This window comes from Tamandua tetradactyla, chromosome 8 (assembly GCF_023851605.1).
Source record: "Tamandua tetradactyla isolate mTamTet1 chromosome 8, mTamTet1.pri, whole genome shotgun sequence".
Classification (NCBI taxonomy): Eukaryota; Metazoa; Chordata; class Mammalia; order Pilosa; family Myrmecophagidae; genus Tamandua; species Tamandua tetradactyla.
This window is the reverse complement of record NC_135334.1, coordinates 54825573-54842998: the sequence shown is the minus strand read 5'-3', so window position 1 is coordinate 54842998 and position 17426 is coordinate 54825573. Positions and strand designations below refer to the sequence as shown.

The window sequence follows — 17426 nt, the reverse complement described above, 5'->3', positions numbered from 1 at the left end:
TAATTCTTTGTCTCTATAAATCATATATTAATATTTTAGAGAACAGAGCACAACAGGAAATGGAGACCTAGAATCAAGGAAATACTTTTAAAATTTGAAGAACAAATGTTTTTCTTTAACCAACTATTTCCCTTGTGAGGATTTATAGAGGTTACCTTTAGCTACAATAGATGTTGCAAAAACTACTTTAAAAATCAAATGACCACATTGTGAATATAATTATTGCCACTGAAATGTGCATTCAAAAAAAAATGATCATATGGCAAAGTTTGTTATATTTAAATATTTTTCTATGGTAGAAATAATTCTCTTAAAGAATGGCTTAAAATGTAAATATATATATAGTTAAATGAGTGGAATATGTATTTATGTGCTTTGATTTAAATCAATATATATTACTAGAAAGTCTACTATGTATAAGGCCCAATATTGTCTGATGCAGTAAAAAAGAGAGATCTGAGCAACTGCAATATCTGTCCTCAAAGAAGTTATAAGGAAGGAAGTGGCTGGGAGAAAAACACACAACTATAAAATAAGGAACAATTTGGGATGTGACTTAAATATGTTATATATACATATTACATAAACACAATGCTTTGTACTTTTCACATATTGTCTGTCATAATTTTAACACTTATGAGATATGTACAATGTAATTATCTTCATTTCAGAAACGAGGAGCCTGAGACAAGAGAAAACACAGTTGGTCTAAAATTCTCTACCTCCTAAGAAGAATATTGTAGTGGGTCGGGGAAGAGGGTATGGAGCAGAGAAAAGGTGATCAGAAACAGACAGAGCCCAGTTCTTCAAAAAAACCTGTTAGGTTGTGCATTTTTAGTCACGGGTCTAAATGTATCTTCTGCTCAAGAAAGAAAAGGGCGTGAAACATTTGCTTTTATGCACATGAGTGCTTATCAAAAACCATTTCCTCTGCCTACCTAGAAGATGGTCCTGGATCCTCTATGGTCTCTCCTGACACTCCGATCCCACCCTTCTCCTCCCTCCTGTCCCATGCACCAGTTTTGCTTAACTGACTTTACTCATTTTTTAAAATTGAGTGGAAATGCTCCCTCTTCCATAAAGTTTTCTCTGAAACCCCAGCCACTCTTCCAATATACCCACAGAACATCCTGTGCATATGATGATCAGTCAGTCCACATTACGTGGTAATTTTCTCATCACTGAATTCTAACTTCCATGAAGGAGTTCCTCTTTGCATCCATGGTGACTAATATGTACTGCGGTAGGTTGAATTATGTACCCCAGCAAACTTGTGTTCTTAATCTTATCCACATTCCTGTGAGTGTGAACCCATATTACAAACAGGTCTTTAAAGATGTTACTTTCAGCTATGGTGCGGTCAACTTAATCAGGGTGGGTCTTAATCCATGTTACTGAAGGCCTTATAGCGAGATCCCAGAAGTCACAGAGACCCTAAAGGAGAGGACATCACCATGTGATGAGACGCAGACATACAAGCCAAGAAACAAACTCCAAAGATTGCTGCAAGCCAGCGACAGAATGCTGGTCTTTATGGAGAAAGCATGGTCCTGCAAACACTTCGATTTTGGGCTTCTAGTCTCAACGCCATGGGGTGTTCAATCATTAATTTCCTGTTATTTAAGGCAACAGAGTGTATAACGGTTGTCTTAGCAGCTTGGCAAACTAACATGCATGAAAGGCCAAGCACTTTTTCCATAGATTAATAAAATGTGATTAATCAGAAATTAGAAAATAAAATATGCTTTCACGTCAGCCTTTGGTTATAAAATTTGAGCTATCTGAAGCCTTCTCGGTACACAAACAGGAAAGGAAGAGCACTATTGCCACACAGCTGCTGTATATGTTCATATATGTGATGAAAGCAAAAAGAATATATACATTCACTTTGCTAACAATAATCCTTGTAGGAAAAGATTGCAAAAGAGAGCCCATTATTGTCTACAAAGGCTAGATCGGGTCAAATGCTGTAATCGTTCAGTGGTATTTAGATTTTATAACCATGCACTCATGACATTTTTCACAAACACTCATATTATTGAGATTCCAGTGGAGGGCAAGAAGGAATACTTTGTTGTAGCAAATATGAAATTTTGAAATCCTGTAGACCCAGCATCTCTGTAACTTTAAAACTACTGCTTAGACAATTTTATAAATGAAAGTTTCTTAGGAATTAAACCTTCACCTTATAAAAGAATAGACTTCATTTAATAAATATTTCTAAAGATGAAATGAAGGAATTAAGCTAGCACAAGACATAAAAGGTTTTCTTGTGATTATGAACTGTATCCACTAAAGGAACAGGCTATGAGGGGGAAAACAACACTGAACAATTTGATGGTGTTTTAAAGGCTACAGGACACACCCATATACATTTCTAATTAGATCTCAGATCAATTCTATGACAGCAAAATATGGCAAAAATAGGCAATCCTTCACATATACTTCTAGGCTAATGTCAAAAGAGATGTTACTTTAATGAAGTATCGGAACATAACAAACCTTTGAGGCAGTAAATTTCCTAGATTTGCTATTATTGAAATAAACAGTTCAGGGATGATTATTCTGATGAGAATAAATTGATAGGCCTGATCTTTCTTTTTCCATAAAGAAGCCACAGTGTAAATTCTAAGTCCTCACCTATCACACAACAACAATACATGCTTTGGATGAACTATTAATAATTACTAAAGGAGAATTAGATGGTATTAATTCCACCTTGATTTGAAAATTAAGGCTCTGGAAGGTTAAATATTTTCTCAAGTCTACATCTAATATCTACCATCAGAATGAACCCTAATTCTGTATTATGAATCTAACAAATGGAAACTCTCATCCAAAAACGAGTTTGCTCTAAATCAGAGGATAATCAAATAAATCTTTTATCAACGATTAGGAACCCTCTTTATGCTTACAAATATGTTTTTACCTTAGTCTACTTTAACTGAAACAGTTTTGCTTTGGCTAGAATTTCCCTGCTATATTCTTTCACTTTCTTTAACTTCCAGTCTCTTTGTATCCATATGCTTCAGATGAATCTCTTCTTTGGAAGCAGCTGGCTTCATAGAAGAGTAGACTGGCTTTCTGAAGATGCAGTTATCACACCAACTAGGTGGCAATAGCTTGCAGGGCTAGGACAATATCCTCCAAGAGGCTATCTCTGCTCTGTATCAGCATCCAATATAAGGGCTGTTTCTCCCACAGCCAGGATTCACAGGCTGAGGAATCAAGGGTGGAAAGGAGAATGGCGCCACTCACTTCCCTTCCCCTGCCATTGTTCTTTCTCTTTCCTAAGAATTCTGGAATAAAAGAAACTCAAATGTTGAATAGTAAATAAAATATTGCATTTAATATTGATGTAAAAGTACATTTTTTGAAAATCTTTTGGTTTTATCCTTATCTGATCAGCTCTTCTAACAGAAAAGCAGGTCTTCTAACTGAAAAGAATTTCAAAAACTGTCTGACACCCTTTTGCTTCTGATACTTAAAATAAGTTACAATAAAAATACATACTCTCCATTGGACTTTTAACTTAAGTAAGGACTTGTAGTAAATGTTCTGCATAGACTTTCACCGCTAATCCATACAACACCTTTCACAGGAACGTATAACCTCCATTTTATTGGGGTGGGAACTGAAACGGAAAAATTTTAAGTAATTTCCTCAAAGCCACACTCTATTAAGTAGAAGGACTGTTACTAAGCCCCTATTGTGTCTGGCTCCAATGATCATTTCCTTAATAATCATGTGTTAATCATTCAGCCACTTATCAATTATTTTCTTAGGGATAAAAGACAAAGGCCAAAAGAACATGAAAAGGACATTTTGCTCCAAGGAATCCTTGGACAATTCTGCTTTGCAGGCTGTCAGGGTTCTAGGCCATGTGCCAGCTAATGATTCTCTCTTCATCAGGGAGAAAGAGGAACATGACTAACTGTCCCCCCAGAGAGGATGATATTTCAGTTAAAGCCATTCCCAGTAGATAGGCATGTCAGTGAAGACAATCCAAAAGCGGGGGGTACAAAATCCTGAGATAGTCTTCCAAATATTTCTGTCTTGCTCTAATAGTTCTCAATCTTTAGCATGCATCACAATTATCTGGAGAGTTTGTTAAACCAGAGTGATGGGTCCTACCCCAGACCTTCTGATTCAGTAGGCTTAGAATAAAGTTAAGAATTTGTATTTCTCACAATATCCTAGGTGATACTGATGCTTCCCATAAAACAGGTAAGGAAGATAGGGAGTGAAATGCTGCAGGTTGCAATTTTAAATACGGTGATCAAGGTGATAAGACCTTAAGAAGATGACATTTAAAAACACCAAGAGTTTTGGTGGGATGAGATGGGTGGTCGTCTGCATTGTTTGGGCTTTAGATACAACTTAAGGAAAGAAAGCTCACCAGCAGAGGGCTAACACTTCTCTGTAAGCAATATGTAAGTTTTACCCGATAGCACTTCACACATAAAATAAAAGCAAAAAAGTTTAAAAAACTACTTTGACAGATACTTGTCTCCTGGAGTTCTGCACCATTAAATCAGAATCTTATAAACTGAAGCCATTCTTTTCAGGTCTGCAAAGAATCTTTTGGCAAGAAACAGGCATATTATCAAAATTATATTAAAATAACCATCATGAACTGATAAATTCAATATTAGAGTATCTTTGAACTGCTGTTTGAGTCATTTAAACTGCAGAACACGTAAACTGTTTTAGAAATCATAGCTTAATTGATTAGATCATATGATTCTTGGGCTGAGGATATTGTTGAAGAACTAAAACAAATTACTTCCTGCAAAAAGGTGTAGTTTTTATCCAAGGATTTTAAGATACGATTTTATGATTTTTAATGAAAGAAGAATGTCAGATGTCTTTCAATCTCAAATGACAATCTCAACTTGTGAGTCAAAACACACACACACAACGCAAAACTAAAAAATACTGATATCTTAGAAGATGTACAACAGTTAAAAATACAGAATGGGGCAGAACAAGGAAAATAAATGTCTCTATGTTTCCAGATGAAAAATATGTGGTTAAAATTTCCTACTTCCCCAGCTCGGTCTGAGATTTTGGCTGCCTGACCCCTAGCTATAGGCTCTCAATTCTTATCTAAGTCACGAATGAGTTATTTTTCTCATTCAGGACTAAGACATTATTTGCCCATCAGCCTTGCACTAACAGAACTGCTTGACTTACTATATTCCTGAGCCAGAATGTGCACAGATCGCACAATGCCTCTGTTTCTGTAGCATTTTGGGGGTGTTCTGGTGGCCTTCCTTGCTTTCACAGTCCTTATGAAAGCTTTTGTCTGAGACTTCCAGGCCAGGGACTGGGGTCTACAGTCTGCTTATGTAACAGCTTCATTCTGACACCTTGCTTGCTAGATTTGCAATATCAATAGCACTGGGAATCCTCATTAGTGCACTTCTTGTCATAGAACAGCACACTTTCTAGATCTTTTTCCAACTAGGTATTGGACTACTGCCCACTGTAGAAAAATAAATCTAAGTTTTGAGAGAAACCATAATGAAGGGCGATTATGAAATATTTTGTATTGACATCCATGAAGATAAGGAACTCTGGGAGGGAACACAGGAATCACTTTGGGTTGTGAAGAATGTTATGAGTAGCTATGGTCATGCCGACTGCACTGCACCAGCCCCCAGCCCACACAGGCAAGCACACGGCAGGAAGCGGTCCTTCCTAACTCATCACCAAGCAGTCCTCCGGAACCACTTTTGTTGGTCAGAACAATGTATTCCTTCACTGGCAGGAATTCAGACTAGAGTGAAGACATTAAACAGTCCATCAGGGAAGACTTTCCTGTGATACTGGGATGGAACAAAGCTTTGAGAAAAGGTAGAGCAAAGTTGAAAAGAAGATGGCGATAAGAACTCACATTTGCAAAGGACAGGTTCTTTACATAAATTTATTTAAGCATCACAAAGCCACATGGGGTAGAATCATGCCAGGCTAGGTGCTTTCCTCCAATATTTATATGGAAAATATTCTTATACTCCCATTTGAAAGACAGAAAACAATAGTACTCAGAGGAATTGCTACTGGTTCCCAGTCATGAGGATGGTAAGCAGGATATAACAAAAACAAAAGCTTGAAATCACTGAAACTCCTTCCTTTTCTCTCTCGCTCCCTCTCACTGTCTCTCTTCCTGTCCCCACCTTGCCCAAGAGTCATCACCTCTGATCATGTCTCCTAACTCCTCACATCCTCAGATATCCACCTACTCTCCTTTTACCATAACTGCAGTTTGGATCATTTATCAATTCCTGCTAGGATATGAAATCACCAACTAACCAGTTTGCTGGTTCCATGTGGTACCCCTCGGCCCTCTTGGGCTCCCTAATGAGTGAGTTACTAGCCATATAACTTTGGGTAAGTCACTTTAACCTCACTGTCAGTTCCCTTGTCTGTAAAATTAGGGAACTAGATACTATTTAGCTCATAAAATATTAAATGAAATAATGCATGCAAAGTACACAGCACAATTCCTGGCATATAGACATTGTTAAGCATCAACCGTAATTATTAATGGCAATAACTTGGTTCAAATGACAGATATTATTATAGACATGGATACGGAACAAAAAATCCTGAAATAGGAGTGAGGGTCTCTAGGAAAAGAATGTCTTATCCCTGGACTGCAGTAAAAAGTTCCAAAACCTGGGTGGCTGAAAATAATAGGCATTTACTGTTTCAAAGTTCTGGAGGCTACAAGTCTGAAATCAAGGTGTGAGCAGGGCCATGCTTCCTTCTAAATCTGTAGGGGAAAATCTGTTCCATGCCTCTCTCCTGGATTCCGGTAGTGGCTTGCTGAAAATCCACAGTCCTCTCTGTTGTGGAGCATTCTCTCCTCTGTCTGTCTGTGTTCAGTTCTCTCCTTCTTATAAGGACACCAGTCATATTGGATTAAGGACCCACCTTACTCATTTTATGAGCATGACCTCATTTTAATTTGCCTAATTTCACCTGCAATGATCCTGTTTCCAAATAAGGTCACATTCTGAGGTCCCAGGGAATAGGATTTCAACATATCTTTGAGGAGGAAACAACTCAACCCATAGCAAAGAAAAACTCAAAACTTTATTTGGGGAGAGAACAGAAGGAATATGGAAAGGTCACAATAAGGCTTCACAGTTTAGGGATGTCACCCAACATTACTGCTTGAAGCCATTTTCATGAGGCTTATTATAAATGACATATTGGGTTGGGACATGACTTTTACTGTCCAAGCAATCAAGGCTGTTCTTTGGTGGCAAACCAGTTGAAACAGGAATAGCTGAGTTTTGTCATAAATAATATTCCTCTCTCCAAACAGTTCTTACATTAAGCAGTTCAGTGAAATTGATCTTGATGAGAACCATTTATCAAAGCATTTTTTTTATTTAAACAATATTTTTAATATGTATTATGATTAAATCTTTGAGAAGCGTTGAGTCATGTTTTGCTGACCTAATGGCCAAACTGATTGTAAGTTATCTGTGGGTAAAAGTATGTCAAGTGGTCTCAACCATTTTACATATCTAAGCTGCATTTATAAGGATAAGAATATATTATAGCTACTCCGTAGTCTAAATATATTATAAACCTAAATCCTTTAGAGTTAGAGTTAATGGCAATGATATCAACTAAGAAATAAGCAACAAAATTTGTTTATCTCCAATTCTTTGCTCTAACCTGTGAATCAACATGTGTTTTATATTAGTTGTAGATTCCATTTTTTCTTTCAACTTATCTGCTTCTTTCTATCAACTGCCACACCTATTCATACTCTGAGAATTTTCATGGAGCAAAGTCTACAATTGCATATTGGTAAGAATGGATGAACCTGGTTTCAGCAATGGGTCAAATGCAAGTTCACAGATGTAAGGATGTGATTAACAATCATTATTATTTTTTTAGAATAGTGTTTCCCAGCACCATTGCAGGTAACATTTTAAAAAGGAATTTAAAAGGAACATTTACATGTACATACTCAGGAATTAGATCCCATCTTCACAAATATTTTCCTTCAAAATGAAGAACACATTTTTCCATGTTTCACTGGTTGTTAATCTTACTAGCATTACACTTGGGATTTTAGGGACACCGTGTTGATTTATGACAGACTCTGCCAAAATTCAGGTAATCACAGTCCATTAACTAGCCTACGTTAACCAGCATATATTAAGTGATACTTAAAGAAGGTGGGCTTCTTTACACTCTGTAAATTACTCTGGGACACTAGACAATATAGGGCCAGAAAGCTGTTTTTAACCCATATTGAGGCAATCAAAGCATATCTCGTACTAATAGAACCTGTATCTAGCAAGTCAGCAAAGTAACCTAACAAGGGAGGGGAAAAAGTCTCAACATAAATAAGTATTTATGTTTGTGGACTGAAGAGACAAATTCTAATTTTTGTTCACAAAATTTAGCTTTCAAGAAATGTTTCTGTCACAAAATTACAAATGTACTGACTTGCAGTTATCTGCGATAAATAAAGCATGAGAGTACTTAAAACCAGGAATAATGCAAATAATTTAAAATTATTTTAAATTGGTCTAGATATGCACAAATCCCTGCCCACTCTGCAGCCCTTACTGTAATTCTGTCATCTCTAACTTACCCTGAGTATTTGTCCTTCCTGTTTTCCCTACCATAACTCACTATTCTCTAGGCACAACAGAGATACACTGAATTCTATTACCTCTTCTCTATCCCACTCGCATCTGCTAAAATTCTACTGCTAAACTACATATCACATGGGCAATTGGAAAGTTGAAGTACATGATATTCTGAAAATTAAATAAACCAGTTGCATATAACTCACATTTATATTAATATTAGTTAGACTCAGAAATCTATTCATTAGCATTGAAACACGATTTCATGTGATGGTACAGAAAACTGATGCTCATAAAGGGGTTAAGTGGTCACCAAGGCAGTACCTCATACTAGCACCTAGCAGTGATTTATAAATATTGAGTAAATTGTACTTCCCTAAATATTGATAGTGGCAGATTGATAAAAGTATCCTGATGTAAGAACTATCCTCCAAAATCAATGAACAACATATTTCCCAAAGGTATCTGGAAACAAAAAGATCTAGTTAATTCTCTATGCAATTTCAATGATTAATAATATATCACACCAGCAGCTAGATCTGAGTGTTATGTGCCAAGCTTGGTTCTAAATATTTTATGTATATAAATTTATGTAATCTTCACATCCAACCCCATTGATAGGTATTTCTATTAACTCCCTTTAACAGTTGAAAAAAACCACAGCACAGAGGTGCTAGGTTGCCCAGGTCACAGTCAGTCAGTAAGAAAGTCTGCTTCAGAGTCTGAACTCTGAATTGCCACAATATGGTGTGTGGTGACATCAATGGGTGACCTTTTTTTTTTTTTTTTTTTTTTTAACATGGGCAGGCACTGGGAATCAAACCTGGGTCCTCTGACACGGCAGGCAAGCATTCTTGCATGCTGAGCCACCATAGCCTGCCCTCAATGGATGACTTCCTTTTTTTTTTTTTTTATTAATTAAAAAAAAAATTAACTAACACAACATTTAGACAACAGAGGATGACTTTTATTCTTTCAGTTCACTGATGGTAAAAGATTATCTGCCCCTAGTTTAGACACTGAAGAAGGATTATCATATGGTGCTTCTGTTAAAGATCAGAATGCATCTCAATCACCATGAGAGGAGAAATCTTAGAACAAGAAGGGAACCTGTAAGACTATACAACAAAACAGCTAAGAAAACTTAGGGGAAACCTGTGAACAGATTACCAGCTTTGAAACCACTGAGATTCCCTTCCTCAAACAAAGGCGTCAGGCAGTGAGCCTAAGAGAGGGGAAAGCAGGCATCAGTGGCCTCTGCAAACAGCAGCTGTGGACAAAAACATAGCCACATGTGGATCTCTTCAGGGAGATGCACGCCACGTCAACACGAATGTGAAGGGAGATGTATGAACGCGAGGACAGAGAGGAACACATGTCTTTGTGTGTGGCATGAGGGGATCTGAAGACACTACTAAAGATTAAACACGGATAGTATCTGAAACAATCCAGATTTAATTACTAAAGATTAAGTACGGATAGTATCTGAAACAATGGACAAGCAAGAAAATTAGGATTCTATATAAGCAGAGTTAGCTAAGTATTATCAAAACTAGGTATTGATAGTAATCTAGCTAATTTCAGTGAATACTTCAATAAATTGACAAGCCAATCAAAGAATGAGTCATTTAATTTAAGAATTAGTTTTAGTGAAATATATGTAAACCAAGCACTAATTCTTTAATTTGGTTAATGTTCCATTTTCAGATATTAGTTTACTTATTCTTAGCCTATATCATACAAACAAAGATAGCTATAAGATTTCACAGAAAGCGCCAAGATACCATCTTTATTAGCCTTTAGGGAATGGGATACATAATAAAAGGCTTGGTATTTCTTTATCTTACAGGAAGATAAAGGCATATTCCTTCAATAATAAGTAATATTTAATGTAGCATTGAAAGAGGAAAAGGCCTGTTTCAGGTAAAAAAGACTCAGAAGTCTTTGCTTTCCTAAGTTAAAAAATTGCAAAGAGAAGCATATAGAAATCATTAAATCCATATCTAGGATGTGATTATTTTGAAGACCACTTATTTACAAGGGTGATGAATCCATGCATTTAAAAACAGGAAACCAGACGCCAGATCACCCCAAAATGTCTTGTCTCTGATGCAGCATCAAGCTAAAAGAAGCACGATCAGAACTGATCCAGAAAGCTTACTGTTTTTGCACTCTGCGACACATCTCCAGCAACAGCTGGGTTGCACTTGCAAATGTGTCTTTTCTCTCTCTCACAGATGTGAAAAGCATGGAACATTATTTTGTAGGAGATGTCCTAGTCATTTACATTAAATTAATCAGGTTTTTTCCAAGACCCTAAGAAAGAATTCAGTTTTGCCCTTGCTCTTCCAAATCTACCTCAGTATCATTCCCATCCCCTTTTCAATACCTACTGAACTCATATTGCTTACTTGGGATAATTCCTAGATTGAATGAAGGGAAGAATCTCAGAGTCTTGATTAACTGGAGGAAGTAGTAAATCTCGGAATCGTTCTGTCAAAAGAAAAATAAACATCAATCTTTCAAAAATAAAAGTCATGAAAATAATTTCAAAATCAAAATTATTTCCTAGAGTCTTGTTTTTTCATTAACCATTTTGACTTTACATTCTTTATTAGGACTTTACCCACCATTTTATACACTACTGAAATATATGGGACTACTTGTCTTTAATGACTATATATCTTTCTCTGGTTAACACAAGTCCTTCAAACATTAAAATAATGTTCATTAGTATAGATTCATAGAACCTTATAACTGACGGGTTAGAGAAAACACACATAGATAATGAACATGCCATGAGATGCAGAACTTCTTTAGTAATCTGGGAAATGCAAATCAATATAATACATTATTACATAACATCCATATTGCATGGCATTCAACCGACAGAAATCAGTCTGCTAGAAGTGTTAGTGAGAATGTGGGTCAACATAAGCCTTTATCCATCTTGGTGGGAATACAAATTGGTACAATAGGTTTGGAAAACAACTTGTTATCTTCTAAGATAACTGTTCATACTCTATGAACCAATATTTCCATTCCTAGGTATACGCCCTGCAGAAACTTTCACGTGTCTCAGGCAGCAAGTAAAAGGATGTTATAGCAGCACGGTCCATAATATCAATGGAAACAATACACTTGTCTACTGATAGAAAAATGAATAAATTATGATCTATTCCCACAATAGAATATAAGAAATGAAAATAAAGGACCTCAGCTATACAAAATAACATAGCAAATCATATTAATATAAGTTGAGTGAGAAAAAAATAGCTATGGTATTTGGTAGTATAACATTTGTACTGAGTTTAAAAACAAACTAAGCTAAGAAATGTATTATTTTGGTACTTTTTATATGAAACAAAGCAAATACATGAAAAAAAAGAAGGATGGAAGACACAATTCAGGATAGTAGCTATCCTTAGGGAGAGGTAGGGGGAAGAAAGAGTGTAGAAGCATAAAGATAAGTGTAAGTAATTGTTCAAGTTTCAAATGTATTTATTACAATAGTATATGTGAATTAATGAATGAGGGCCATGGACAGTCCAATGACGACCGTAGGTCATGAACCAAGAATATGGTTAATCAAATTCTGTGCACATGAAAAGGCAGCTAGGAAGGTAGGCAGGAAGGAAGGAAAAAGGAAGGGAATGGACGAAGACAAACATAGACGGAGGAAGGATTTTTAGTTCTAACTTGGAAATATTTTATTGCATAGCTATTTGTTGCATAGAGCAATCTGTAACTATAACAGCGATTTCATATTGCCAGTGCTACCTTTACATTCAACTCTATAAAAAGGCTTCTTTGATGAGGCTGTCATTATTCTTTCCTCACCTCTACCCATGAAATCCAGAACTACTGTCTCAACTTCGTACTCTGATTTCACTCTATGATTGCACTCTCACAGCATTTGTCATACTATTTTTATTGTTGTTTGTATCTGTCTATCCACCGCGTGTTCTTCTCCTAGTGGATGAAATTGTGCTCGAAGGATACAGAACATTATCTGATACATATTAAGGTGCTGCATAAGTATTCACTGCATAATAACACTTAGAGGAGGCCAAGTGAGCATGCACCAAGCATGAAAATGAGAGACCTACACTTCTGTCTTGATGGAGTCATATCACCAGGTTGAGACAGAGCACAAAGATGAAATTTCAGGCTGCAGGCAATTCATCACTAACTGAAGGTGAGCAATTTCCATGAACAGTGGAAATCAATATTTGATAACAATCACCACTTCCAATTACTGTACAGTTAGATGTTAAATCATTTGTGAGCACAGTGTCACAAAATATATGTCTGAAAAGAAGATATGGATTTTATTTAGGCTCCTATTTATTAAAGTACATTGAATCAGCAGTATTTAACTGATCTACTCTGCTTTCTGTTTTCACTACTCTGAGACTGCTATGCTTTATTTGGGAAGGACTAAAGAAGGTCCAAAAATACAGAGGCTGAATGCTAGTGTCTTCAAGTCCCAGAAAGCACCATTCATCTTTCCCCTTTAATTATTCTTACTCTTTAATTTGAGTGCATATATACTTTTTTTAAATGAAAGCACAATGTTGACTCTCATATGTCAATTTTAATCAACAAAATAATTTTTTTCAATGAAATACCTACTACATTCTGATTGACATATATCACTTGCTTTTCAATCTACTTCCCAGTGTTTGTGGTATTTCATTTACTATTAGTAATTTGTAGTGTTTATCCTTTTCCAGGTACCACTTTGCTAGAAATGGTTTTGAGAAGTGAAACCACACCCAACAGCAAAGAGTAAAGAACTGGGTTTGATAAATCAATCTATTAGATATGATATTCCTCGGATGCTAAAAGTATAACTTAAAGTTTACTGAATAACTCTGTGACGGTTAATTTCATGTGTCAGCTTTGCCAGGTTTTGGCGTCCAGTTATTTGGTCACGCAAGCACTGACATGACTGTTACTCTGAGGTTATTCCGTGGATGAATTTAAATCTTTAAATCTTCAGCTGATTGCTTCTAAAGTTCATTTTATCTACAATCAACAAAGGAAATTGTCTTCAGCAAAGAGTAGTCTCCTCGTCCAATCAGTAAGAAGTCTTAAAGTGAGAACTAAGATTTCAACATCAGAAAGAATTTCTATCTCTACTTCAGCCAGCCCACTTCTCCTGGGGAATTCATTATCTGAGTTCCTAACTTACAGCCTGCCCTAAGGCAGAATTTGAATTTGCCAGTCACCACAATTGCAAGAACCAATTCCTATAATAAGTCTCTTAATATTGGCATATATAACCTTAACTAATACTTATTAAAAAATAATAAACTTATTTGAAAGCAAACAAAAATGGAATCCTTACTGCAAAAAAACAACAATTATATAATATAACATTTTATATTAATTTTATATTATAAAAAGCGAAAGCAATAGTTTCCCCCCGTTATATAATCACAAAGGACATTTGATTGTAAGCCTGGAAGTAAATCTCTGGAGATGATGCTGTGCTTATAAAAATTAAAACAAAACAAAAACAGCAAGAAAGCGATCACTTTTACAGCTATTGAAAACTATGAAGAAAGTTATATGAATGCACCTAAATTTGGAATTTCCTTTAATCTGGAGACCAAATACCGTAAAGGCAAGGAATACTATGGGAGCATGAAGACCCCTGGGTAGCTAACATGATTGTCAGAACACAAAAAATAGTTTGCACATGTACAAACAAAATATATACAGACCATTAAAATTATGTCCTAGTTAAAATTCATTTTTATTATTATATTCATTAATATACACAGATTATTTCAGCATATGTTATTACCCTTTATGAAAACAAAAAATAGATAATAAAGATTATCCTTAGAAATTTCAAGTAAATAGAAAAATAATTTATAATCTCTACATAAGATCTTTTTTTGTCTACCAGATTAGCCTAACAACTATCTAATTAGCAGCTCATTCTTTTCCTGAAGCTGTTAAAAAGACCAAAATAAATAAAGTTTACTTTGTTAAGTAACAAAATTTAAAATGCTATCTCTTCTCTTGCAGCCAAAGATCAAACAGACGATTTCCTGCCTTTCTCAGTAGACCTAAACAAACATGCAGAGCTTTTAAGTTGGCTAATAATTCTTAAGAAAATGGCTCTATTATCAAACAACAGAGCTAGGTTCTTTTTTCCTAGATTCTTAAAATAAGTTCATTAATGCCATTAAAGAAAAAAACAACAGGATTTTCTTCAACTTGACATTGTGATGAGCTGACTAATGGTGTGATAACATCTGAATATGATTTTCCACTAGTACAGAATAAAACTTAACACATGGTTTTATAGATTTTATTCATTCTTCCTTTCGCCCATTCAGTCAACAAGAAGATTCTGAAGCTACCAGACCTGGATGACATACTGCATACAGTTAATTTGGGAATTCTGGACAATCAGTTGTGAGACAACCTGCTTAACCATTTAAGAAACGAAACTGAGAAAAACAAATACTGTTTTTAATTCTAATTCAAGCTTTTTTTGTACAATTATTGTGACAGAATTTTTTCCCCATCACGGAAAATGGCCAATCAATCAATAATCTTCCCCAAATAGGCAAGACATACCAAATGCAATAAGGATTTGCAAAATAACAACAAAAAGCCATAGGCAAATGTATTCCTGGGATGGAAGAAAATAAAACCTCCTTACCATTACAAATAGAAAAAAGAAAAAGAAAATGAAAGATCAAAAGTAAAGAAAAAAAGTGATGGTCATGAAAGTTATTTTAAGTTAAAAATCCTCTGCATCTAGAGATCTGATCTAAGACACCTAATTAGTATTGTAAACAAAAAACTAAGAGCTGTTGTTAGCCTGAAGGACCCTTTGAATGTCTTACTGGACTCCAAATCATTGCTTCCTCTCAGGTAACCCCCTTTTCACCTCTGCCTCCCCTCATTCTACACTATGAAAATGAATATTTTAACTACTTTGAATATTAGATTATCATGGGCAAGGGAAAAAAAGGACATGAATCACATGTAAAGGTGACAACACTGCCCCCCCCCCCCAAAAAAAACAATCGGAGAATATTTGCTTTTTTTATTAATAGGCAAAACTTTCTGTTCTTCCTCTTAACACTCTCATTGCCCTAAATTTGACAGTTTTAATTTTATTTTTCAAAAAGCACTATAACAAAATCTTTAAGGGACATTAAACATCCTCATTAAGGGCATAGTTTAAGCTACCAAAAAAAGGTGGTAAAATGTAGTTTAGCACTGGATGTTACAGAATAAATGTTGCAAGGAAATAAACTGAGCTTTAAAACAAAACATGTAAGATGATTACATCATAATATTTATAGTGGCATTGATACTATTTTACATTTATTTGAAATAAAAACAGGATTACTTTTATAATTTAGAAAGTATTAGAAATGATTATACAAGATGCAGTATACAAGTAACAAATCTTTATTTACACCTTCTGTTTGAAGTACTTAGAAGCAACAGGTTATAATAGAAAAGACACCAAATGATTGTCAGGAAGCCTGCATCCTTGACTACTTAACCTACTTCCGTTCCTGTTCTCAACTGCTTTTCTCAACTGACAAAGGAGGCAGATGAATTCAGGGTCCTACAAGCTACCTTTCAATTTTGAGTCTCTTAAAGAACACATCTTTAGGGAATGGCAGGTAATATTGCCAAAATCACTGATAGGGAGCGAGCATGACTCTATGTCTTGGTTTACCTGGGACAGTTCTGGTTTATGCTCGCTGTACTATAGCACCCTGCTCCACTTAGTACTCATTTCAAATTTTTTTTTATTTTTGAAATTAAATATTACTCTTAAGGTAAGTGGGGAGTGGGGGGAGGGGGAGGGGGCTGTGCTTAATATAGAGAAACATCATCCCCTCCCCCACCCCCACTCTCAATCTCCTTTTAAGGAAGACTTGCTGCCAGCCGGCCATGGAGGATGCAGTCAGCAGACAGCCTCCAGCTGCTTTTTTCTCTTTTTTGATGCACATATTCCACAGACTTGGCATCTGGCCAGTGTGTCTTCTATTTAAGAACAGAGAAGACTCACTGCCATAGTCCGTTATGGTAGATTCCAATGGACCATACGTTGCATGCCATCAATTTTGTTTGCACAGGGTTTTAGGTAAGAACTTCATAAAACATAAAGAAAATCTCCAGTTTCTTTGGGTCTTGAGTAAAATTGCCTGTTCTTCCCTGAATATGTGCCAGGGTGTATTCAGACTTTGTGCAGAAAGCAGGAGCTGAATTAATATCAAGCTAGTTCCTGATCACTTTGAGGTGTTTCTTTAGCAGAATGCCTACATTGTTTAAAAAAAAATACATTTTCTCTGACAAATGAAAATATGACACTTTCTTTAAAAGCCAGTGAAAAGCTTAGTAGCAATAACCTTTATCTAAAAATGCTTCTGCTTATTTGTTTTCACTTTCCTTGGGCCTCTGTTCTTCCCCTGCCCCATCCACGCATCAATTTTGTTGTAGTTTGGCCTCAGTGTCATTAAAAGAGAAATTTTATATTTTCTATAAAATAATACATCTTTCTGTTTTCTAAGAAAGCCAGTTTATAGGCATTGATTCATTGATGTATTTAGAGGCCAAGAAGTAAAGTCTGTTTGGAGTTCTTTCAAAAGCTGCTTTCGACTTTTTTTTTTTAACAGTATGCTTAACAAGTAGGTGCCAGAATAATGAGTATCACAGGAATATTCTTTTATCCTGGGCTTCCTGTGAAAATAAAAGGATCCATTAAATAATTTTCCTTTGTATAATACTGCATTGTCTACCTTCAAGCCTTAT

At 35.6% G+C, this 17426-nt stretch overlaps 1 protein-coding gene across 5 annotated transcripts in view; it reads right to left on the bottom strand.

Moving 5' to 3' along the window:
- Positions 1–17426, bottom strand: part of NOX4 (NADPH oxidase 4) — a 171569-nt gene that overhangs the window by 23267 nt on the left and 130876 nt on the right. For all 5 annotated transcript variants that reach the window (XM_077113313.1, XM_077113314.1, XM_077113316.1 and 2 more), the window contains one exon: positions 11036–11117. In XM_077113313.1, the coding sequence (XP_076969428.1) occupies positions 11036–11117 (82 nt within the window). The remainder of the gene's footprint in view (positions 1–11035; positions 11118–17426) is intronic.